Raw genomic sequence first — 26,373 nt, forward strand, 5'->3', positions numbered from 1 at the left:
ACTACCCACCCAAAATACCCTCCCTCGGTTAGCGTTGCTGTTTCACCTGTGGGCCTGATTTTAAGACGGCTCTGACACGCCCACCTGTTGACTCACTGGTTACAGCCATAGGGGTGGCTGGTGGGTAGAACGAGGGAAGGAGGAGGAGGGGAGAGATTACTGGCTCTGAGACAGCATGCTGCATTGTCCCGGTAACCTTATCTCTTGGCTACAGTCAGTTACCCCGCTGCTTTACAGTCGTCACCGCCGCAACGCCAATTAGACATCCTGTAATCCCGTCTTCACAGGTTAACGACGGGGAAGGGACCGGCGGTGGTGAGCTCTGCAGGGGTGTTGTTGGGTTTTCAGGTTTCATTTTGAGTGGCAGGGCTTAGTGACCTTTGAATCGGACGTCATTGACTCTTGAAGTTCGATGGCCAGAGTTTGGATTGACCTAGGCTTTGTCCCCACTCCGAAATGGTTCCCTATTCCCTACTATATATTAACTGAAACACTTTTGGCCAGGTGTTAGGGAACACTATTAATAATGTTCCTATATGGTGCCATTTCGGATTTGCCCCTGGACCAGTTGCAGTACTTTAGCTCTTGTACTTTGCAGTTACAAGTCACAGTTTGACGCAAAATGTCTTCCCTGCTGTCAGAAATCCAAGATTAGATGATATTGTTTCTTCTACTCAAGAGGCCCGAGGAGTCCTGGATGATGCAGTCAGGGCTTTCTGTGAGTCCGTTTGGCTTTCCCTCACTCTCCTTTTTTCTCTCTCTCCCTCTTTCGACTCTCTCTCTTTCTTTTATGACCTCTCTGGCGAAGCTACTAGCTACCTAAGAGTCAGTATGACTCTCTTTCTCTCAATTCAATTTAAGGAGCTTTATTGGTATGGGTAAATTATGTTTACATTTCCAAGGCAAGTGAAATAGATAATAAACAAAAAATAGACACTAAACATTACACTAAAGATCCCCCCCTCCTTCTCTCGTCTTGTCATACCTTCTCATATACCTCCCTGCCCTGCCCTCACCTCGTTTCCTCTCCCTCCCTCCTCAACAACATAATACATGTTTGAGTCGAGAGAGGTTTACTAAAGATTCAGTTCACTGCAGTGCCTGCAGTCTAGAAACAGTAGCCTCTAAACCTGGAACATCTGACCTGAGACCTGAGGGGGAGTCAGGGCTTCAAATTCACCAAGCGTCAACAGGGAGGTGGGCGAACAGAAATGCACACTTACAGAAATATACACATACACACTTACAGAAATATATACATACACACTTACAGAAATATATACACACTTACAGAAATATATACACACTTACAGAAATATATACATACACACTTACAGAAATATATACATACACACTTACAGAAATATACACATACACACTTACAGAAATATATACACACTTACAGAAATATATACATACACACTTACAGAAATATATACACACTTACAGAAATATATACATACACACTTACAGAAATATATACATACACACTTACAGAAATATATACATACACACTTACAGAAATATACACACACACACACACACACACACACACACACACACACACACACACACACACACACACACACACACACACACACACACACACACACACACACACACACACACACACACACACACACACACACACACACACACACACACACACACACACACACACACACACACACACACACACACACACACACACACACACACACACACACACACACACACACACACACACACACACACACACACACACACACACACACACACACACACACACACACAAATACACAGGCCACTGGAGCAGAACAGAACATATGCTGTTAAACACACACTGGTCCATGATTCACTAACTGCCCTATGTTGCCAGACCAGATGGAAGAGAGGATATGTTGTTAGCAGTAATGGTTCATGTTGTTTATAATGAAGAGACAATGTAGAGTGTTTAGACTATGTTTATGTAATGGTTATGTACATGGTTATGTTGACCATGTAGAGTGTAAATCTGGAGGTGTAGGTCGATTATGTTGACCATGTAGAGTGTTAATCTGGAGGTGTAGGTCGATTATGTTGACCATGTGGAGTGTTAATCTGGAGGTGTAGGTCGGTTATGTTGACCGTGTTCATTAGATGTAGGTCGGTTATGTTGACCATGTTCATTAGATGTAGGTCGATTATGTTGACCATGTTCATTAGATGTAGGTCGATTATGTTGACCATGTTCATTAGATGTAGGTCGATTATGTTGACCATGTAGAGTGTTAATCTGGAGGTGTAGGTCGATTATGTTGACCATGTTCGTTAGATGTAGGATCGGTTATGTTGACCATGTAGAGTGTAAATCTGGAGGTGTAGGTCGATTATGTTGACCATGTGGAGTGTTAATCTGGAGGTGTAGGTCGGTTATGTTGACCATGTAGAGTGTAAATCTGGAGGTGTAGGTCGATTATGTTGACCATGTGGAGTGTTAATCTGGAGGTGTAGGTCGGTTATGTTGACCGTGTTCATTAGATGTAGGTCGGTTATGTTGACCATGTAGAGTGTTAATCTGGAGGTGTAGGTCGGTTATGTTGACCATGTTCATTAGATGTAGGTCGGTTATGTTGACCATGTAGAGTGTTAATCTGGAGGTGTAGGTTGGTTATGTTGACCGTGTTCATTAGATGTAGGTCGGTTATGTTGACCATGTTCATTAGATGTAGGTTGGTTATGTTGACCGTGTTCCTTAGATGTAGGTCGGTTATGTTGACCATGTTCATTAGATGTAGGATCGGTTATGTTGACCATGTTCATTAGATGTAGGTTGGTTATGTTGACCATGTAGAGTGTTAATCTGGAGGTGTAGGTCGGTTATGTTGACCATGTAGAGTGTTAATCTGGAGGTGTAGGTTGGTTATGTTGACCTTGTTCCTTAGATGTAGGTCGGTTATGTTGACCATGTTCATTAGATGTAGGTCGGTTATGTTGACCGTGTTCATTAGATGTAGGTTGGTTATGTTGACCGTGTTCATTAGATGTAGGTTGGTTATGTTGACCATGTTCATTAGATGTAGGATCGGTTATGTTGACCATGTCCAGTGTTAATCTGGAGGTGTAGGTTGGTTATGTTGACCATGTGGAGTGTTAATCTGGAGGTGTAGGTCGGTTATGTTGACCATGTTCATTAGATGTAGGTCGGTTATGTTGACCATGTTCATTAGATGTAGGTTGGTTATGTTGACCGTGTTCATTAGATGTAGGTCGGTTATGTTGACCGTGTTCATTAGATGTAGGATCGGTTATGTTGACCATGTTCATTAGATGTAGGTTGGTTATGTTGACCATGTAGAGTGTTAATCTGGAGGTGTAGGTTGGTTATGTTGACCATGTCCAGTGTTAATCTGGAGGTGTAGGTTGGTTATGTTGACCGTGTTCATTAGATGTAGGATCGGTTATGTTGACCATGTTCATTAGAAAGGCTGATTTCTGGGCGGTGAGATCTTCATCTGATGGGATGTGTGATAGTCTGTGGAAAAATACCACATTCCTTTCTAATTCTGGGATTTGTTATTTTTCGGCGACATATTTACATGTCTGTTCAAATATTGAAAATGACTAAATGCCAGTGAGATACCAGATGCTTGCTGTACCTACGAGGTACCTTGGCAGTGAGTGCTGCCAGGATACACTACCCACTGATTCCCAGTCATAGAGCTATCCCATGAGTACACAATGTGTGTGTATCCCCGCGCGTACTTCTGTGAGTGTGTGAGGGAAGTGACACTTCCGACGGAAGTGGCGATGTGCTTCGTCTCCGTGAAGCGGACGCTCACCAGGGATCAAGCTGTCAACAGTCTTCCGACACGTCACTTTAGTTAGCCACCTGGTGAAGGAGAGTGAGTGTGTGTGACTGTGTGTGTGTGTGTGAGTGTGAGTGTGTTTAAACTGAGACACTGCAGAGACATTGCTGTGGGGTGAATGAAGGTTGTTTAGTCAGTGCCTGTCAGACAGGGGAAGAGAGAGAGGTATCACATTGTGATGGTTTTGGTGGAAGATACTGCCCCTTGTGGCCAAAACAGAGTTTTATTTAATGGCTGCATGGTTAGAACGAGACTTAGAACGTCAATTTAATAGAGAATGCTGACATTGGCTGGTCTTCTTTGTTGTTTGTGCAGCGTTTCCTCCTCCTCCATCTTTCTTTGTTTATTCTCTCTCTCACTACTTCTCCCACCTCATTTGATCTTTTGCTCTCTCTCGCCCACTCTATCCACCCCTCTCTTATTTAGTTTCTCCCTCTCTCTTTCTGTCTTTCATTTGATCCCTCTGGTTCTCATCTTCTGCCATCCCCTCTCTGTCTCTCTCTCCCTCTCCCCTATTCTCGCTCCCTCCATCTTTCCTCTCCAGTGCCTTTGTACTACTCTTTTATATCTCCATCCCTCCTTCCATCGCTCATTTCGTGTGTGTGTGTGTGTGTGTTGACCGGTGCATCATTAGCGCTGTGTGTGATTGGCAGCAGGCCTGACAGGGCCTCCTATGGGGGGAGGCAGTGGAGGGAACCTGCCGCTCTGCTCCGCAAGGGAAGACTGCCAAGCGTTCTCTCTCACACACTGAGACATGCATCCATCCATGCACAATAATGGCATGTTGTGTCTCTATGCAGGGTTGTGTCTTTGCCCCCTACTGTATCAAACATCCTAGCCTGTCAGAAACCTTTCACCCTCCCAGTAAAATATATTTAATTTAGCCTCACACTCACACTGAGACAGTCAGTCTCAGTCCTTTTTGTCAACTTTGGACTCCTACAAAATCCAACCTTTAAATTATTCAGCGACTTTGCCGCTCACCCTCTGATCCCTCCCTCTCTTGACGTGTCCATTTAATGAGGATTAATAGAAACCATGTAAATCACAAATAAATACAGAAAAGTTGATGACAGCCCTCATTTGCTGTCAGAGAGAGAGAGGGGGGAGTAGAGAGAGAGGGGGAGAGTAGAGAGAGATAGGGGGGAGAGTAGAGAGAGAGAGGGGGAGAGTAGAGAGAGAGGGGGAGTAGAGAGAGAGAGAGGGGGGAGAGTAGAGAGAGGGGGGAGTAGAGAGAGAGAGAGGGGGGGGAGAGAGAGAGAGAGAGGGGAGTAGAGAGAGAGAGGGGAGAGTAGAGAGAGGGGGGAGAGAGAGAGGGGGGGAGAGAGCGAGAGAGGGGGAGAGTAGCGAGAGGGAGAGGAGAGAGAGAGAGAGGAGAGAGATAGAGAGAGAGAGAGGGGGGGAGAGTAGAGAGAGAGGGAGAGTAGATAGAGAGAGAGAGAGGGGGAGAGTAGAGAGAGAGGGGGAGAGTAGAGAGAGAGAGAGAGAGAGAGGAGAGTAGAGAGGGGGGGAGAGTAGAGAGAGGGGGAGAGAGAGAGGGGGGAGTAGAGAGAGAGAGGGGGGAGAGTAGAGAGAGAGAGGGAGAGTAGAGAGAGAGGGGGAGAGTAGAGAGAGGGGGAGAGTAGAGAGAGGGGGGGAGTAGAGAGCGAGAGAGAGGGGAGAGTAGCGAGAGTGAGAGGGGAGAGTAGAGAGAGAGAGGAGAGTAGATAGAGAGAGAGAGAGGGGGAGAGTAGAGAGAGAGGGGAGAGTAGCGAGAGAGAGAGAGGGGGAGAGTAGAGAGAGGGGGAGAGTAGCAAGAGAGAGAGAGAGGGGAGAGTAGAGAGAGGGAGGAGAGTAGCGAGAGAGGGGAGAGTAGAGAGAGGGAGGGAGAGAGGAGAGAGAGAGAGAGAGAGAGAGAGAGAGAGAGAGAGAGAGAGAGAGAGAGAGAGAGAGGGGAGAGAGAGAGAGAGCGAGAGTGGGGAGAATAGAGAGAGAGAGGGGGAGAGTAGAGAGAGAGAGGGGGGAGAGTAGAGAGAGGGGGGGAGTAGAGAGAGAGAGAGAGAGAGAGGGGGGGGGAGTAGATAGAGAGAGGGGGAGAGTAGAGAGAGAGGGGAGAGTAGCGAGAGAGAGAGAGGGGAGAGAAGAGAGAGGGAGGAGAGTAGCGAGAGGTTGAGAGAGGGGATAGTAGAGAGAGAGAGAGAGGGGGAGAGTAGCAAGAGGTGGAGAGACAGTAAAGAAGGAGAGGGGGAGAGAGAGAGAGGAGGAGATACAGAGGAACGGGGAGAGGGAGGAGAAAGAGGAGAGAAAGAGAGTCCTAGATTTCTTTCTGCAACACTGATGTTATAATTGAAGGTGCCATTATAGACAGGCGGTGACATGGACGTGTGACCCAGACACACTCAGAGACACTCAGACACACACACACACACACACATGCTTGTGAGACCCGGAGGTTAAGTATTAGGCTGTCTACAGAGTCTGGTTGAAGAGCACTTCTTCTTGTCTAGACACCAGTGATATCAATCTGGTTGAAACTTCTGCTGAGCAGTTAGTGAGAGCTGATACCCTACTATGATACCTGTCAGGAAGACTTCTGGTCACGTTGGACAGTACAAATACAATCCCTCTACATTATACAGTAACTATCCAGTTAGTGAGAGCTGATACCCTACTATGATACCTGTCAGGAAGACTTCTGGTCACGTTGGACAGTACAAATACAATCTCTCTACATTATACAGTAACTATCCAGTTCGTGGGGCAGGACATTGGCTGGCTGTTGTCATGGCGACAGCAGAAAGTCTATCACTACACAACTCTGAAGAGAACTGTGTAAAAAGTAGCAACTGTAATCTCCCCGTGTGAATTTGGAACGGTTCGTCCTTGAGTTGCTGTCCGTTGTGAGTGGAGTGAATGAGACTTTGAAAGAGGGCGATGCCACGACTTTTACTATGAGTTTCTCGACTCTTAACACGAGCCTAAGTTGTTAGGTACTGCGCTTCTGTTCAGAGCTCGTATTCAGTGCACATGAATAAAACTTCAAATGAGAGCCAGGCCGCGAAATAGTTTATCAATGTTTTCGACTTCTACCACAATGCCCTTTTGTGAAGGCATACCCTTGAACGTGTAGATTTTCAACAACAACATAGATTCCGGGGGAGAGTTGTACAGCACAATGGCTGTCACACATCACAACGTTTGATAGCCCCCTTGAGAATCCTGTGTGTGACTCATTCATTCTAGAAAACACCAATTATTTCCTGGTTGACACCTAGTTTAATACTTGGTCATAATGGTTTCTCCTGTTTTCCTTTCCCTTCCCGTTCACCCTTCCCTCTCACCCTTCCTCCCTCCTTTTCCCTTCCCCTTCACCCTTCCTCCCTCCTTTTCCCTTCCCTCTCACCCTTCCTCCCTCCTTTTCCCTTCCCGTTCACCCTTCCTCCCTCCTTTTCCCTTCCCCTTCACCCTTCCTCCCTCCTTTTCCCTTCCCTCTCCCCCTTCCTCCCCCTCCTTTTCCCTTCCCGTTCACCCTTCCTCCCTCCTTTTCCCTTCCCCTTCACCCTTCCTCCCTCCTTTTCCCTTCCCTCTTCCTTCCCTTCCTCCCTCCTTCCTCCCTCCTTTTCCTTCCCGTTCACCCTTCCTCCCTCCTTTTCCCTTCCCTCTCACCCTTCCTCCCTCCTTTTCCCTTCCCGTTCACCCTTCCTCCCTCCTTTTCCCTTTCCGTCTTCCTCCCCTCTCGTCCTCCTCTCTCCATCCCTGTTTATCCAGAACATGTTGGTGGAGAAGGTGGATCAGATGATGGAGTGGAGCTCCAGGCGTTCCGTGATCCGGATGAACGGCGATAAGTTCCGGAGGTTCGTCAAGGCCCCGCCCCGGAACTACTCGGTCATCGTGATGTTCACTGCGCTGCAGCCACAGAGGCAGTGCTCCGTCTGCAGGTATGGAACCACTCCGCGCCGCCACACAACCACAGACAGGAGGCGGTATGCTACACAGCACTGTGTACAGTTTTTGCAGGTTTTTGCTCCAGCCCAGTGTGTTGAGACCATGTGAAATAAATAGTGATTTGATTTGAAGATCAGGATGAGCTGTTTATTTGAATCAGGGATGCAGCAGGTAGCCTGGTGGTCAGAGGGTTGTGCCAGTAACCCGAAGATGGCTGGTTAGAATACCCGACAAGGTGAAAGACATGTGGATGATAGTTTGATCCAGGGGCGCTGTACTACTATGTCTGACCCTGTAAAACAACACATTTCACTGCACCTTTCTGGCCTGTGTGACAATAAAACATAGATTTATGTGATTATCTTGGAACAAAATGATGGACACACAGCAGCCCTTCAGGCCTGGAGTTTCCCACCTCGGCCCAATCAGTCAATACAAGATAATACAAATCAATCATACAGTTGATGAAAGAGACCAAACAGAATAAAGAAAAGTATGATGACCGTTTGACCTCTAATGATGACCCATCAACAACTCTACAGAACAGTCAGTCTATTCAGTCTAGATCTACGTTTAGGTAAAGACAGGGGGTCAGTTTAAAGACAACGAACAGTAGGCTGAAGTCATCATGCCATCTTTTGACCTCTAGTGATGACCCATCAACAACTCTACAGAACAGTCAGTCTATTCAGTCTAGATCTACGTTTAGGTATAGGGGGGAGTTTAAAGACAACGACATAGGCTGAAGTCATCATGCCCTTTTGACCTCTAGTGATGACCCATCAACAACTCTACAGAACAGTCAGTCTATTCAGTCTAGATCTACGTTTAGGTATAGGGGGGAGTTTAAAGACAACGACATAGGCTGAAGTCATCATGCCCTTTTGACCTCTAGTGATGACCCATCAACAACTCTACAGAACAGTCAGTCTATTCAGTCTAGATCTACGTTTAGGTATAGGGGGGAGTTTAAAGACAACGACATAGGCTGAAGTCATCATGCCCTTTTGACCTCTAGTGATAGTCCATCAACCTGCCAGTCTGTTCAGTCTAGATCTATGTTTGGCTATGACATAGACGACAGTCAACATGACCTATTGACCTGTAGTGATGACCTCCAGACAGTGATCTACTCTACATAACAGCCAGTGTGTTCAGTCTAGATCTCTGTTTTGGGGCCCAGTGTCTCACCAGGGTGTTTCTCTCCTCAAGGAGCCTTCACACAGAGAACCCCTCACACGGAGAACCCCTCACACAGAGAACCCCTCACACAGAGAACCCCTCACACAGAGAACCCTTCACACGGAGAACCTTTCACACGGAGAACCTTTCACACAGAGAACCCTTCACACAGAGAACCCCTCACACAGAGAACCCATCACACGGAGAACCGTTCACACGGAGAACCGTTCACACGGAGAACCCCTCACACGGAGAACCCTTCACACGGAGAACCCTTCACACGGAGAACCCCTCACACGGAGAACCCTTCACACGGAGAACCCTTCACACGGAGAACCCTTCACACGGAGAACCCTTCACACGGAGAACCCTTCACACGGAGAACCCTCACATGGAGAACCCTTCACACAGAGAACCCTTCACACGGAGAACCCTTCACACAGAGAACCCCTCACACGGAGAACCGTTCACACGGAGAACCCAGCCGTTCGCTTCATTGAATAAAGATGACGCCGACCAGGGAATAATCATGTGTATTACGGAAATAGAGGAAGTTAATTTAATCCACACTGACCTTTCCCACTCCCATCATCCTCTCTGTTCCCCGTGACCCATAATGCTTTTTTAATCATCTGCTGTCGACTCAAATCACTTAATTATTTATTTCTCTCTCTCTGTTCCTCTTGTTTTTTGTTTTTCTCTCGTTCTCTCTTCCTGCTCTCAACGAAGGCAGGGCCAACCTCGACGTATGCATTTATATATCCATTCATATTAAAATGATTCATCTTAACCAGGAAACAAGGTTTCCTTTCAATTTGAGGATGTCACTCCGAAGCGCATTAGTTAATGTCATGCGCCAGCTCTCTCTGCTTCGCAATTGGAACGGACCATTTGCATAAACGATAACATCGCGTCGCTATTCAGAGGGCGCCCAAGACACATTTTGGGTTGTGACCCCCCTCCCCCCCCCCCCAGCGTTCAAAGTACAGACGGGCACCGGGAGGGACTGCTAATCGCCGGGGTCCTCGCACTGCCATCACTCTTTCTTTCATTCTTCTCGCTCTCTTTTCTGTACCACTCTGTTTGTTTCCTTCTCTCCGTCTCAGTTCCTCTCTCTCTCTCTCCCTCCAATGACAGTACGATTTAAAGTGCACTGTGCTGAAAGCTACTAATTGTTTACAGACTTTAATCACCAAAAGAGCCACCAAACACAACGCTCTCTGAAGAGACACACTACGTAGAGCAGCGCAGAGCGCGCAACACCTCACACCATATCACTTATGGAGGAGCATGAATAGTACATGAAGTCAATGCAACATTGATGCAAGTCGACATGCAATTTATGGCACTTGTGTTTAATTCCCAACAGAAACGAGTGTTTTGCTACTTGTTTTATTCATGATTTTCTGTTGTCCCGTTTGTTAATTCATGTACTGTAACGTGTGGCAGAGGACATTAAAGTTGTCAGAGGACATTAAAGTTGTCAGAGGACATTAAAGTTGTCAGAGGACATTAAAGTTGTGGCCAGACGTTGGCGCTGCGACTTTACGAAGCCATCTGGAGTAAACATGCTTTTATGAGGTTATTTGAGCTCTAAATGGGAAGCTTCAAGACTTCCACAGGCCCAAACTCTCTTTCCACTAGTTTTAAGTTTACTTTTAACTAGGGCTGCATAATTCCTGGAACTTTCAATACATTCCCTGGTTTTTCCGGTATCCTCTTGGAGAATTCCCAGAAACAGGAGGGAATATAAAATCCAGAATCATCCAACAAGGATTTCTGGAGAACCGGTGAATTTATTGAACGTTTCAGGGATTTTGTAACCCTACTTTCAACTCTTTTACGTCACATTATATAAAGAAGTTTGCTGTACATTCATTTCCATCTTCTTATCCACCACTGTGACAGACCTGGCGGGCCCACCGCTGTCTGTATTTACCCGTGACAGGTTGAGTGGCTATGGCTCAATTTGCAAAATGTCTGCCGTAATTTCCCCTCTAATTGGCCCATTTTATTTATTTGTTGTTATGGTTTCCCCTGTCATGCCAGTGTGGGGGAACTGTGACGGGCATAAGAAGTGGCAGCAGCGCCAGAGTTAAAAGGAAAGCGATGGGTAGAGACGGTGGTTCGTCGGGATGTTTTCCTCGTCTGTCCAGGACAGGATAGAGCAGCAGTAATTACAGCTGTAGCGACATTCTTCTCACGGCGTCGTTATCCTTCTCTCTCTGGGGAGGAACATGTGGCATGAGTATCTCTCTCTCGTCCGTCTCTTACTCAAGCCAACGTGGCCATGATCATCACCAGCATTTACTCATCTTTTTCTTCTTCCCTCTTTCTCTCCCTCTCGTTTGCTCTCCCTCTCTTGTTCAATTTCCCTTTTGCCTTCGTTTCTGCCCCTCTGTCTTCCTCTCCTCTTTTCCACTCTATTTTCTCCCCCGTTCCCCCTCTCTCTCTCTCTCTCTCTCTCTCTCTCTCTCTCTCTCTCTCTCTCTCTCTCTCTCTCTCTCTCTCTCTCTCTCTCTCTCTCTCTCTCTCTCTCTCTCTCTCTCTCTCCCCTCTCCCTCCCTCTCTCTCTCCCTCTCTCTCTCTCTCTCTCACTCTCTCTCCTCTCTCTCTCTCTCTCTCTCGCTCTCTCTCTCTCTCTCCTCTCTCTCTCCTCTCTCTCTCTCCTCTCTCTCTCTCTCTCTCTCCCCTCTCTCTCTCTCTCCCTCCCCTCTCTCCCTACCCTCTCTCTCTCTCTCTCTCTCTCTCTCTCTCTCTCTCTCTCTCTCTCTCTCTCTCTCCCTCCCCCCTGTCTTTTTAACAGACAAGCTAACGAGGAGTACCAGGTGCTGGCTAACTCCTGGCGCTACTCTTCAGCTTTCTGTAACAAACTCTTCTTCACCGTGGTGGACTATGATGAGGGGGCGGACGTCTTTCAGCAGGTAACCGTCTGGATCTACCCCAGCACCCCTCCCTCCAACCGTCCCCCTCTCCGTTCCCCCACTCGCTCCCTCCATCCCCAAAGCCCTCATTTCCATGTTCATAGTTTCCTGTCAGCCTCTGCGCGGAGACACAGCATGCTAATTAGCACGCAGGTCACGTTTTAAAGGAGAGATGAATCATTGAAATAAGGTAAATGAATCAGAGGTGGCTGACAGGCTCTCTGCATGGTTTTATTTACCCGCGGGGGCTCGCCGTCCGGCGGCCGTTTTAAGATCAGGCCACTTGGGGAGAGAGTTTGGGCTTTCACATCAGCTGAACATTGTTTTGGACGTGCCTCTGATTGTCCATTATATATATATATACGATAGTGTCGGATGACATTTAGTGAAGTACTCACATACACAAACGCTCATGTACCTTGCAATGGATGTTTAGTCTCGATTTATTTAGATGAGCTCTCTTATCCAACCCACATACTGTACTCCTGACTCAGTCCATACACACCCTGCATACTGTACTCCTGACTCAGTCCATACACACCCACATACTGTACTCCTGACTCAGTCCATACACACCCTGCATACTGTACTCCTGACTCAGTCCATACACACCCACATACTGTACTCCTGACTCAGTCCATACACACCTGTACTGACTCAGTCCATACTACTGTACTCCTGACTCAGTCCATACACACTCAGTCCATACACACCCACACTGTACTCCTGACTCAGTCCATACACACCCACATACTCAGTACACACCCACATACTGTACTCCTGACTCAGTCCATACACACCCACATACTGTACTCCTGACTCAGTCCATACACACCCACATACTGTACTCCTGACTCAGTCCATACACACCCACATACTGTACTCCTGACTCAGTCCATACACACCCTGCATACTGTACTCCTGACTCAGCCCATACACACCCACATACTGTACTCCTGACTCAGTCCATACACACCCACATACTGTACTCCTGACTCAGTCCATACACACCCACATACTGTACTCCTGACTCAGTCCATACACACCCACATACTGTACTCCTGACTCAGTCCATACACACCCTGCATACTGACTCAGTCCATACACACCCACATACTGTACTGACTCAGTCCATACACACCCACATACTGTACACTCAGTCCATACACACCCTGCATACTGTACTCCTGACTCAGTCCATACACACCCACATACTGTACTCCTGACTCAGTCCATACACACCCACATACTGTACTCCTGACTCAGTCCATACACACCCTGCATACTGTACTCCTGACTCAGTCCATACACACCCACATACTGTACTCCTGACTCAGTCCATACACACCCACATACTGTACTCCTGACTCAGTCCATACACACCCACATACTGTACTCCTGACTCAGTCCATACACACCCTGCATACACTACTCTGAAGGTATAATCCATATTATAAACGGAGTTTGTCCAGACCTCAATTCTGATTGGGCGAAAGTGGTGGTATATCAGACCATATGTCACGGGTATTACTGTACTAATTACATTTGTAACCAGTTTATAATAGCGATAAGGCATCTCTCGGGTTTGTGGTATATAGCCAATATACCACGGCTAAGGGCTGTGTCCAGGCGCGTTGTGTCGCGCAGAGGAACCGTGGTATATTGTCCGTAGCAGCCACTGTCACTGCAGGCTGGCAGCTAGATAAACACCCGTGTGGGAGATTGATACGAGTCGGTTCTGCGCAACCAACCTCTTTCCCTGGGGTTGTCATTATTTTCCCAGGGTGCATCTATAGGTGGGCCGTGGGCGAAGCCCGTGTGGGCGTATGTGTGTGCATGTCACCGGGCTCCGGAGTTTCTTACAGTACATCACCGCCTGCTGTGTCACTCAGTGCAGACCTCGATACAGTGGGAAAACGACCGCCCCAACACATAAATAACATATTCCACATCGCCATAGCAACTCAGCACCAGAGAAACCCATAATAGAACTTTGGTTTCTTATCACTAACAGTCGTTTGCATGACAATAAACAGATGTGAAGCTTCCAACCGCCCATTACCATAGCCAATGAGCAATTAATCTGGGTTAAATACTCACCCCTGAGGTACGCCTCACACTCTCCACTCGAGCAATTATGCGATTACGGGCCTCTAAGATTAAAAGGACATGTAATTAAATGCAGATCACTTTGTCTAGCTTTTCTTTTGTTATAATGGAGAGAGTGCTAATGTAGTACTCCTAATGGGCGAATCACCTCTACGCTCCAGGGAGGATGCGGTGGGCTCGTTTCACGCAATTAAGAGAAATAACCTCTGTAACGATCCTCACTTTGTTCTCTGTGAGTTTGGACTGGGGAGGAGGTGGGAATAGTCTGACTTTTTAGTTGATTTGAATTGCAGGAAGAGGGGTTTGAAAAGCAAACCGAGTGGAAAGAGAGAGACTGAGAAGCACACAGAGGAGAGGTATCGACACAAGTAGATAGAGATATATCTACGAGGGAAAGAGCAGTTCATTTTAGAGACAGAATCGGGCAAGACATACAGATTGAGGGAAAGATAGAGAGAGAAACAATTGAGAGAATACTTTTGAGAGAGAGGGAATATCGTTGAGCGGGAGAGAGAGAGATTACTGTTGAAAGAGAGGGAGGAGGCAGACACCTAACATAATAAGTACACAGTGTGCATGCCTATCCATTCATTAGGCCTAATGGCCAGCCTGTGCAGAGGGAGAGTGTTGTAATTAGGTGTATGTTAGTGCCACCAGTGAGTTCTCTGCACCGTGCTCCTCCCTCCCTGGGTAGGTGGCCTCATGGCCAGTCACATCATGTGGTGGGCCCCTGCTTGATCATAACACCACTGGGGAAAGGGAACTGTTTATAGGGGATGTTTTTGTAGGGGCAGTGGTATATATGCACACGTCATGTAATTGGGGTTCTCACCACTTCTCTTGATTCTCTCTCTGCCTTTTCCACCTATGTCCCTCTCTCTCTCTCTCCTCCTACCTACTGTATCCCTCCCTCCCTCCCTCCCTACTGTATCTATCCCTCCCTCCCTCTCTCTCTCCTCCCTACTGTATCTATCCCTCCCTCCTTCCCTCTCTCTTTCCTCCCTATTGTATCTATCCCTCCCTCCTTCCCTCTCTCTTTCCTCCCTATTGTATCTATCCCTCCCTCCCTCTCTCGTCCTACCCACTGTATCTGTCCCCCCTCCCTCTCTCTCCTCCTACCTACTATATCTGTCCCCCTCCCCCTCTCTCTCGTCCTACCTACTATATCTGTCCCCCTCCCTCTCTCTCTCTCTCCTCTTACCTACTATATCTGTCCCCCTACTCTCTCTCTCCTCTCTCTCTCTCTCTCTCTCTCTCTCTCTCTCTCTCTCTCTCTCTCTCTACTATATCTGTCCCCCTCCCTCTCTCTCTCTCTCTCTCCTACTATATCTCTCTCTCTCTCTCTCTCTCTCTCTCTCTCTCTCTCTCTCTCTCTCTCTCTCTCTCTCTCTCTCTCTCTCTCTCTCTCCTCCTACCTACTATATCTGTCCCCCTTCCCTCTCTCTCTCTCTCTCTCTCTCTCTCTCTCCTCTCCTACCTACTATATCTGTCGCCCCTCCCTCTCTCTCGTCCTACCCACTGTATCTGTCCCCCTCCCTCTCTCTCTCCTCCTACCTACTATATCTGTCCCCCTTCCCTCTCTCTCTCTCTCTCTCCTACCTACTATATCTGTCCCCCTTCCCTCCCTCTCTCTCTCCTCCTACCTACTATATCTGTCCCCCTCCCTCCCTCTCTCTCTCCTCCTACCTACTATATCTGTCCCCCCTCCCTCTCTCTCTCCTCCTACCTACTATATTTGTCCCCCCTCCCTTTCTCTCTCCTCCTACCTACTATATTTGTCCCCCTCCCTTTCTCTCTCCTCCTACCTACTATATCTGTACCCCCCCTCCCTCTCTCTCTCTCTCTCTCTCTCTCTCTCTCTCTCTCCTCCTACCTACTATATTTGTCCCCCTCCCTTTCTCTCTCCTCCTACCTTCTATATCTGTCCCCCTCCTCTCTCTCTCCTCCTACCTACTATATCTGTCCCCCTTCCCTCTCTCTCTCTCTCCTCCTACCTACTATATCTGTCCCCCTTCTTCTCTCTCTCTCCTCCTACCTACTATATCTGTCCCCCTTCCCTCTCTCTCTCTCCTCCTACCTACTATATCTGTCCCCCTTCTTCTCTCTCTCTCCTCCTACCTACTATATCTGTCCCCCTTCCCTCTCTCTCTCTCCTCCTACCTACTATATCTGTCCCCCTTCCCTCTCTCTCTCCTCCTACCTACTATATCTGTCCCCCTTCCCTCTCTCTCTCTCCTACCTACTATATCTGTCCCCCTACCTACTATATCTGTCCCCCTTCTTCTCTCTCTCTCTCCTACCTACTATATCTGTCCCCCTTCCCTCTCTCTCTCTCTCTCCTCCTACCTACTATATCTGTCCCCCTCCTTCTCTCTCTCTCCTCTCCTACTATATCTGTCCCCCTTCCCTCTCTCTCTCTCCTACCTACTGTATCTATCACCAATCCTTTCCTCTCTTTTTCTCTCTCCCTCCATCTCCCTCTGTCTCTCTCTTTCTCTCTTTCTCTCTCTCTCTCCCTCTGTCTCTCTCTCTGTCTCCCTCTCTTTTTCTCTCTCTTTTCTCTCTCTCTCTCTTTTTCTCTCTTTTTTCTCTCTCTTTCTCTCTCTCTTTCTCTCCTCTCCTCCCTCCCTCCCTCCTCCCTCCCTCCCTCCCTCCCTCCCTCCCTCCCTCCCTCCCTCCCTCCAGCTGAATATGAACTCAGCCCCTACCTTCATGCACTTCCCAGCTAAGGGGAAGCCTAAGAGGGCAGACACCTTTGACCTCCAGCGGATCGGCTTTGCCTCGGAGCAGCTGGCCAAGTGGATCGCAGACCGCACCGACGTACAGGTGAGAATTTCCCCTTTAACATAATACGCCTGTGATGATTGTACAGGTGACATAAGACCCGGGTTCAAATAGTTTTCTGTCAGCTGCGCCTGATCGGGCTAATGGAATTGTCCCAACAGTGCAAATGCCACCAATTTAGCAGGCTCAATCGAACGTTCAACATATTTGAAAGACAAACAAATACCCTTTAAACCCAGGCCTGCCTATAACATTTTTATTTATTTATTTATTTTAAACTCAACCCCCCTTTTCTCCCCAATTTCGTGGTATCCAACTGTTAGTAGTTACTATCTTGTCTCATCGCTACAACTCCCGTACGGGCTCGGGAGAGACGAAGGTCGAAAGTCATGCATCCTCCGAAACACAACCCAACCAAGCCACACTGCTTCTTAACACAGTGTGCATCCAACCCGGAAGCCAGCCGCACCAATGTGTCGGAGGAAACACTGTGCATCTGGCGACCTGGTTAGCTTGCACTGCGCCCTGCCCGCCACAGGAGTTGCTAGTGCGCGATGAGACATGAATTTCCCTACCGGCCAAACACTCCCTAACCCGGACGATGCTGGGCCAATTGTGTGTCGCTCCATGAACCTCCCGGTCGCGGCCGGCCCTGACAGAGCCTGGGCGAGAACCCAGGGTCTCTGGTGGCACAGCTAGCACTGCGGTGCAGTGTCCTAGACCACTGCGCCATCCGGGAGACCCCGCCTATCACATTTTAAAGCTTTTACAAAGTGCACACACAACTATTTACCTGTCACAAAACAGACAGGCACCACAAAAACATATCAGATATAATATTTGCAGCCAACTCTGTGCCAAACATGAATAGAATACCAGAGGTTATCCTTTTCATAGCCGCGCCAGAGACGACATCATCCGTTTCAGATCCATCTTAGAGATGCAAGAAGGACAAGATCACTCTGAGCACAACCTTTTATACAACCCTGAAAACACAATGACCAGCTAATGGCTGTGGTATCCAATGCTTTCTGTATGGCCCACTGCTCTCTGAGAATTCAACCTTTTATTCAGCCCTGAAAACACAATGACCAGCTAATGGCTGTGGTATCCAATGCTTTCTGTATGGCCCACTGCTCTCTGAGAATTCAACCTTTTATACAGCCCTGAAAACACAATGACCAGCTAATGGCTGTGGTATCCAATGCTTTCTGTATGGCCCACTGCTCTCTGAGAATTCAACCTTTTATACAGCCCCAAAAACACAATGACCAGCTAATGGCTGTGGTATCCAATGCTTTCTGTATGGCCCACTGCTCTCTGAGAATTCAACCTTTTATACAGCCCTGAAAACACAATGACCAGCTAATGGCTGTGGTATCCAATGCTTTCTGTATGGCCCACTGCTCTCTGAGAATTCAACCTTTTATACAGCCCTGAAAACACAATGACCAGCTAATGGCTGTGGTATCCAATGCTTTCTGTATGGCCCACTGCTCTCTGAGAATTCAAACTTTTATACAGCCCTGAAAACACAATGACCAGCTAATGGCTGTGGTATCCAATGCTTTCTGTATGGCCCACTGCTCTCTGAGAATTCCAATGAGGTTAGAAACTGTTATCCTTTATTAGATCCACGGCGTCCATTAAGGCTTTTTTAAAAGCCTCCGTCCTCCATTACGGGGCGACGTCTCCCCCAGTCGCCCGTTAATCCTTTGGATTCTCCGTGGTCCTGCGGATTTGAAAAGCGGCGGTTGACAGTGGACAGAATGCGACTGGTTCACTTTATAATGTTTCATTGTCACATACACTGGATAGGTACAGTGAAATGTGTTGTTTTACAGGGTGGTGCAACGCCCCTGGAGCATATTAGGGTTAAGTGCCTTGCTCAAGGGCACATCAACAGATTTTTCACCTTGTCAGCTCGTGTATTCGAACCAGCAACCTTTCGGTTACTGGCCCAATGCTCTAACGCACGCACACACTCTCCCTCTCGGTTCCACAAGCAGACTGAATTATGGGATATGTGGTTCCCTTCATTTGAGCTAATCCAATAGCATTAGAAGGCAAGGCCGGCGATCGACCAACAAGACGACTCAGATCTGGGTTGTGTTCAAACTGAAGATAAAAAACAGTCTGAAACAGTGAGGGGACTACCTGAACTTGTCCAAAATGAAAGGCTCATTACCGTTTTCTGTTTTCCAAACGTTTTTCAACACTATGTCCTAATGAATACAACCCTGGCCTACTAAAGCTCCACATGTAGATATCTTTGTTTGAATGGGAATGTGACGTATCTTTTCATTACTGAGGGTATGCTATTCCCCAGTAATATCATATTATTATACTTGCTATGCCTCTATTGTAGCCTTCAACCTAATGCCACACTGTGCCCAAATCACATCTCACTGACAGGAACCCTTGTGTTATTCAACTAGGTGTAATTACATTTTACTGAGCTATATCATTCTAAAATAGTTTTTTTTGATCAGATGAAAACTAACCGTCTCCCTCGCTCTACCTCACCTAATTTCACTGGGTCTCCCTCCCTCTACCTCACCTCATTTCACTGGGTCTCCTTCCCTCCCTCCCCCTCCTCCTCCTCTCCTCCCGCCTCCTCCTCTCCTCTCTTCCTCTCCCTCCCTACCCCTCTCTCCCCTCCTCCTCTCCTCTCCCCCTCCTCTCCTTCCCTCCCCCTCCTCCTCTCCCTCCCTCCCCCTCTCTCCTCCTCCTCCTCTCCTTCCCTCCTCCTCCTCCCCCTCCTCTCATCCTCCAGATCCGTGTGTTCCGTCCCCCTAACTACTCTGGCACAATAGCCTTGGCCCTGCTGGTGTCCCTGGTAGGAGGACTGCTCTACCTCCGCAGGAACAACCTGGAATTCATCTACAACAAGACTGGCTGGGCCATGGCCGCGCTGGTGAGAGAGGAGTACACCCACACACCAGGGAGCACACTCACACCCCAGGGAGCACACTCACACCCCAGGGAGCACACTCACACCCCAGGGAGCACACTCACACACCAGGGAGCACACCCACACCCCAGGGAGCACACCCACACCCCAGGGAGCACACTCACACCCCAGGGAGCACATTCACACCCCACCTCAGCTCAATCACACACACATATAAACATGTATGCATATGGAGACAGGCACACAATCACACACACAATGGACTGATGAGAGCACAACATCCCTGAAGTAGGTAAGCAGAATGTTCCTATGAATGGTTCTCACAGCGTGATATTGTCTTTCCTAAGTGTTCCACATAATGATTTCTTAGAACACTTACGTTAACAAGCTATTGATGAAGCTGCCCACACCCCACACGTTCTGCCCACCTAGGGGGCGGTGCAATACCATAGTTACATATATATATATATATATAAACTTCGGCAGAAAAGCACTTTGTGTACAGTCTTTATAAAGCAGTCTTTAAGCAGTCTTTAAGGTAGTCTATAAGGTAGTCTATAAGACAGTCTAAGGCAGTCTATAAGGCAGTCTATAAGGCAGTCTATAAGGCAGTCTATAAGACAGTCTTTAAGACTAGTCTATAAGGTAGTCTATAAGGTAGTCTATAAGGTAGTCTATAAGGCAGTCTATAAGGCAGTCTATAAGGCAGTCTATAAGGCAGTCTATAGGGCAGTCTATAAGGCAGTCTATAAGGTAGTCTATAAGGTAGTCTATAAGGTAGTCTATAAGGTAGTCTATAAGGTAGTCTATAAGGCAGTCTATAAGGTAGTCTATAAGGTAGTCTATAAGACAGTCTATAAGGTAGTCTATAGGGCAGTCTATAGGGCAGTCTATAAGACAGTCTTTAAGGTAGTCTATAAGGCAGTCTATAAGGTAGTCTATAAGGTAGTCTATAAGGCAGTCTATAAGGCAGTCTATAAGACAGTCTATAAGGCAGTCTATAAGACAGTCTATAAGGCAGTCTATAAGGCAGTCTATAGGGCAGTCTATAAGGCAGTCTATAAGGCAGTCTATAAGACATATAAGATATAAGGTCCATACAGGTCTAAGGATCTTCATCAGATCACCCTGTTGCAGGAAGTGTAAAACTTCCAGTGTATTTGAGGTTTAAAAAGGCTTCTGAAGTTTGTAATTTCCACTTTCAAATCTCAGACTTGATTTCCCTCGTGAAAAATGTTTCAACCCTCTACAAAAATGTCCATTAATTATAGTCCACTAAATAATTCAAACAGGCTCAAGTTAAGATCCTACGTCTGTATGTGAAACAATATAATGTAAATTCTGCATTTCTTTAGTATTTTTGTGAACTTCAACCAATGAGCGCGATCCAGCATGCCGGTCCGTCTTCATCAGCAGCAATGCTCTGTCTGATAGTGAGGGCAGTACGAGGCAGAGTGGACGAGTGTCCTATGTGTAGACAGAGAGGGCTGTTATCCCATATGTTAAGAGACAGGGAGAAGGCTGAGGAAGCCACAGAGAGTATTGATCGTAAAGGGAGCAGCGGGCAAGTCACGGAGGTCAGGTTCAATGTGGGTTTTACCTCTCCTCTGCTCTGTTGGAGTGGCGAGATGGATCGATGTGGGTGTGTAGCCTCTCTCTGTCTCTAACTCTGTCTCTCTCTCTCTCTCTCTGTGTGACTGTGAAGAAATAGCAGCAGGAGTGTTGATGAGTGTAGCGTCATTTCTACCTGTTGGTTCTGTAACTTTTAAACTTTTTTTCTCTCTCTCTGTCTGTCTCTGTCTGTCTCTGTCTGTCTCTCGGTCTGTCTCTCTCTGTCTCTGTCTGTCCGTCCGTCTCTCTCCCTCACTCTCCCTCTCTCCCCATCCCTCTCTCCCTCCCTCTCCCTCTCTCCCCATCCCTCTCTCTCTCTCCCTCTTTCCCTCTCTCTCTCTCTCTCTCTCTCTCTCTCTCCTCTCTCCCTCCCTCAGTGTGTGGTGTTTGCCATGACATCAGGCCAGATGTGGAACCACATCCGCGGCCCACCTTACGCACACAAGAACCCCCAGAACGGCCAGGTGGTGAGTCTGTCCACCTCTACATCCACTCCTGATTGATGCTTTTCTGGGGCTGTAAACACTGAGTGGACAAAACATTAGGAACACCTGCTGTTTCCATGACATGGACTGACCAGGTGAATCCAGGTGAAAGCCATGATCCCTTGATGATGACACTTGTTAAATCCACTTCCATCAGTGTAGATGAAGGGGAGGAGGCAGGTTAAAGAAGGATTTCTGAGCCTTGAGGCAATTGAGACATGGATTGTGTATGTGTGTCATTCAGAGGGTGAATGGGCAAGACAACAGATTGAAGTGCCTTTGAAAGGGGTATGGTAGTATGTGCTGGGCGCAGCGGTTTGTGTCACGAACTGCAATGCCACTGGGTTTTTCAACCTCAACAGTTTCCCGTATGTACCAAGACTGGTCCACCACCCAAAGGACATCCAGACAACTTGACACAAATGTGGGAAGCCTTAGAGTCAACATGGACCAACATCCCTATTGAACGCTTTCAACACCTTGTAGAGTCCATGTTCTGAAGAACTGAGGCTGTTCTGAGGGTGAAAGTGGGTTCAACTCAATAGTAGGAAGGTGTTCTTAATGTTTTGTACACTCAATGTTGGGTATTGGCTTTTCACTCTTTCCCTCTCCTCTCATCCCTCCTCTCATCCCTCCTCTCATCCCCCTCTTCTGTGTACGTCGCCACGTCTAGAAATGAAGCGATGGGAAACGCTGACTTGTTTTCCCCAGTGAAAGACGAGACAGAGACGTCTCTCATTGAGCTCCATGTGTGAATTCAAGTTGGAACTTTCTGAGTGTCAGACCTGACCTCAACGACACCGTAACCCGGTACAGTCACTGAATTAGCCACGGTCTTTTCAATTAGCACCTCAATAACCTAGAGGATAATAGGCTTTCACACTGTGGTGAAATCCTTAACGCTGTTCCACTGGAGCAAAAGGTGTTGAGACTTGGTCAGAATGAGTCACACACACACACACACACACACACACACACACACACACACACACACACACACACACACACACACACACACACACACACACACACACACACACACACACACACACACACACACACACACACACACACACACACACACACACACACACACACACACACACACACACACACACACACACACGTGTCATAGGTGGAGAAGTGTAAATAAAGCCCTATACCATAAGCATTGTCAGACAGGTGGTAACCACAAGGTTGTTATGTCTGATCTGAGTACTGTTCTTATTGCTCCTACTCTTGATCTCCAGTCTGTAGTGCTCTCGTCTATACTGGTCTCAGATCAGTGTTAAAGCCATCTATGGCGCTCTAAGCCCCACCCTGGAGTAGGGTTTCTATGGGATGGGAGGGGTTGTAAAAGACCCCACCTGGAGGTGTGTGTGTGTGTGTGTGTGTGTGTGTGTGTGTGTGTGTGTGTGTGTGTGTGTGTGTGTGTGTGTGTGTGTGTGTGTGTGTGTGTGTGTGTGTGTGTGTGTGTGTGTGTGTGTGTGTGTGTGTGTGTGTGTGAGAGCAGCCAGCTGGGAGTCACAGTGGCTTTATGTCAGTCCAGAGACACGTCAGGGTTGCTGTGTCCCAGACACTCAGACGGTTGTATGTCGACGTGTCCCGTCTGGACGATTACGAGGAGACTCGGCTAGGAAATACAGTTTATGAGGAGGAGAAGGCCATGACACACACTCGGACACACACACACTTCCACACGGACAGACACACACGCACTCCCAAACGGACAGACACACACACACTCACACACTCCCACACGGACAGGGACAGACACACAGACAGGGACACACACACACACACACACACACACACACACACACACACACACACACACACACACACACACACACACACACACACACACACACACACACACACACACACACACACACACACACACACACACACACACACAGACAGGGACAGACACACACACACACAGACAGGGACAGACACACACACACTCCCACACGGACAGACACACACACACATACAGGGACAGACACACACACACTCCCACACGGACAGACACACACACAGACACACACGGACAGACACACACACACACACACTCCCACATGGACAGACACACACCCTCCCACACGGACAGACACACATACACTCCCACACGGACAGACACACACACACTCCCACACAGACAGACACACACACACTCCCACACGGACAGACACACACACACGGACAGACACACACGCACTCCCACAGGGACAGACACACACGCAGACAGGGACAAGTAAAAACATGTTGTTTGACTCTTTAGATTCAGTTTCATATGTTAGTTCTAAACCATCTATAAGATATATATATATATATAAATACTTATTTTCCACCATAATTTGCAAATAAATTCATTAAAAATCCTACATTGTGATTTTCTGATTTTTTTTCTTCTCATTTTGTCTGTCATAGTTGAAGTGTACCTATGATGAAAATTACAGGCCTCTCTCATCTTTTTAAGTGGGAGAACTTGCACAATTGCTGGTTGACTAAATACTTTTTTGCCCCACTGTATATATAAAATATCTGTTTCTCCCAACAGTCAGAAAAGCAATATAGCATTAGGTGGTGGAATAGATGGATGTAACATTGGAATGGCACATTAAGAGATGGACAGACAGATCGATAAATATTTTTTCATCTCCTGTAGTCGGTTTTCTGAGAAAGAGAGGGAGAGCTTGACACACAGTTAGAGGATTAGAAGAAAAATAGGTTCTCCTCTTGAAGAGTCGGTTTTCAGACAGACAGACAGACAGACAGACAGACAGACAGACAGACAGACAGACAGACAGACAGACAGACAGACAGACAGACAGACAGACAGACAGACAGACAGACAGACAGACAGACAGACAGACAGACAGACAGACAGACAGACAGACAGACAGACAGACAGACAGACAGACAGACAGACAGACAGACAGACAGACAGACAGACAGATCAGAATGAAAGGAGCATTTTGGGATGACAATTAAGAGGAAGAGATAATTACTAATGGGCTAAAAATTGTTAAACAACACATTATGTGTCATTTGTGGGGTGTGAACAGAGTGAGAAGATGGTGGACTGTATCAGAGAGAGGCTGTAGGGTGGGTTGGTTCTTCTGTCCTTGTGGGGACCTATATTCCCCACAAGGATAGTAAAATGTGACCAACCGCCTCAATTCGGTCTTATGTAGCAAAATTTGAAATTGTGTTTTTTACATTGGATAAAAGTATAGACTAGACAATGGAATATCATACACTGCAGTTGAGGGACAATGGGAAAGTAATTCTGCTTTGAAAGTTGATAAACTTGTAACCTCACTTTTGAGAAAATGGCCCTTGAATGTTTTGGTACCTAGTGGAGAGCTCTTCTTTGTCCATGCTGATTCTGCATCGTTCACACCCTCTTAAGCTTTAGCCCCACTCATCTCTTTAAGGATTTACATGTGCGGTCAATCTATGTTTATTTGTCACAAGCACAGGATACAGAAGGTGGAAACAGTACAGTTGTAGTACTTGCATAGTAGCAATATCAAAAACACAAAGTGTCCAAATAAAAAATATTTTATAAATATTTTCTCGTTATTAGATGATGCTCACCTGACACACATGTCTAAATTGATGGGTCATGTGAAGGAAATGCTATAACCAACCCCCAGCCACATCTAGCTAAGTGGATGGATCACTATTGTCTGGACATGCACACATGTTCATGAAATACAATAGGTGGCCGTAATCACCCCCACACACCTGGCTAGTTTGATGGGTCATGTAATAATCCGGCCGAAGTCTTTTGTTTAGACATGAAGCTAGCTAGCTAAACAATGAACCGGCATAACCTCAACTAATACTGCTACCAATACAAACATTGTCATAGCTGTAGTATGAATTTGAGAGTAGCTAAAGCTAACAAATTAGTATCAATGTTAACTAGCTAACGTTAGGCTATAACTAGCAATGCAAATTGATTTCTGATTCAAATAATATTACACAGATCATACACGTAACGTTAGCTAGTGAGCCAGCAAGCTAACGTTGGCTAGCTACCGAACAGTATGCTTTAACTTGCAATAAAAAAGGAAATATTCATTGATGAACGCTTCAGGGCAGATTGGAACCATTTAACGTTTTGTTTGTAGCTACATCTTGTTTGGCCAGCGTTGTGTCAAGTCACTCGGTTCACATGGACCGTGGCGTGTGCAGAAAGTAGCACATCACTCCTACTGATCTGTCGATAGCGCCTGCTACATTCAGGGCATCAAATGTCGAGAAAAGTAGTTCTCGATGGCTAACAGCACAGTAGAAAGGACTGTCAACACATACTATTACAGCTCACGTTATAGACAGAAGCGGCTACATGGCAAACCAATCCAAACTCATCTCCTGGCATGTACAGCCCATCCATTATCTCAACCAATCATGGGTTGTGGGAAGGTTCCTGACTTTTTCCGTGGCTAAACCAACTAGGCTCCTAATGTAACAATTTGATTTGTATTTATGAACAGAGAACAGATATCACTAAGGTTCTGTCTAGCAACAGAGATGCATTGGCTGTTCAGATGTGTGGGAGGAAACTCGATATAGGA

General features: G+C 47.0%; 1 protein-coding gene across 1 annotated transcript in view; it reads left to right on the top strand.

Annotated features, from left to right (window-relative positions):
- tusc3 (tumor suppressor candidate 3) overlaps positions 1-26,373 on the top strand; it is a 104,215-nt gene that overhangs the window by 31,760 nt on the left and 46,082 nt on the right. The window contains exons 2-6 of the mRNA XM_046333159.1: positions 7,596-7,765; positions 11,761-11,878; positions 16,673-16,813; positions 19,548-19,688; positions 21,674-21,763. Coding sequence (XP_046189115.1) covers positions 7,599-7,765; positions 11,761-11,878; positions 16,673-16,813; positions 19,548-19,688; positions 21,674-21,763 — 657 coding nt within the window. The 5' untranslated portion in view covers positions 7,596-7,598. The remainder of the gene's footprint in view (positions 1-7,595; positions 7,766-11,760; positions 11,879-16,672; positions 16,814-19,547; positions 19,689-21,673; positions 21,764-26,373) is intronic.

This window comes from Oncorhynchus gorbuscha, unplaced genomic scaffold (genome assembly GCF_021184085.1).
Source record: "Oncorhynchus gorbuscha isolate QuinsamMale2020 ecotype Even-year unplaced genomic scaffold, OgorEven_v1.0 Un_scaffold_346, whole genome shotgun sequence".
In the NCBI taxonomy this organism is placed as follows: domain Eukaryota; kingdom Metazoa; phylum Chordata; class Actinopteri; order Salmoniformes; family Salmonidae; genus Oncorhynchus; species Oncorhynchus gorbuscha.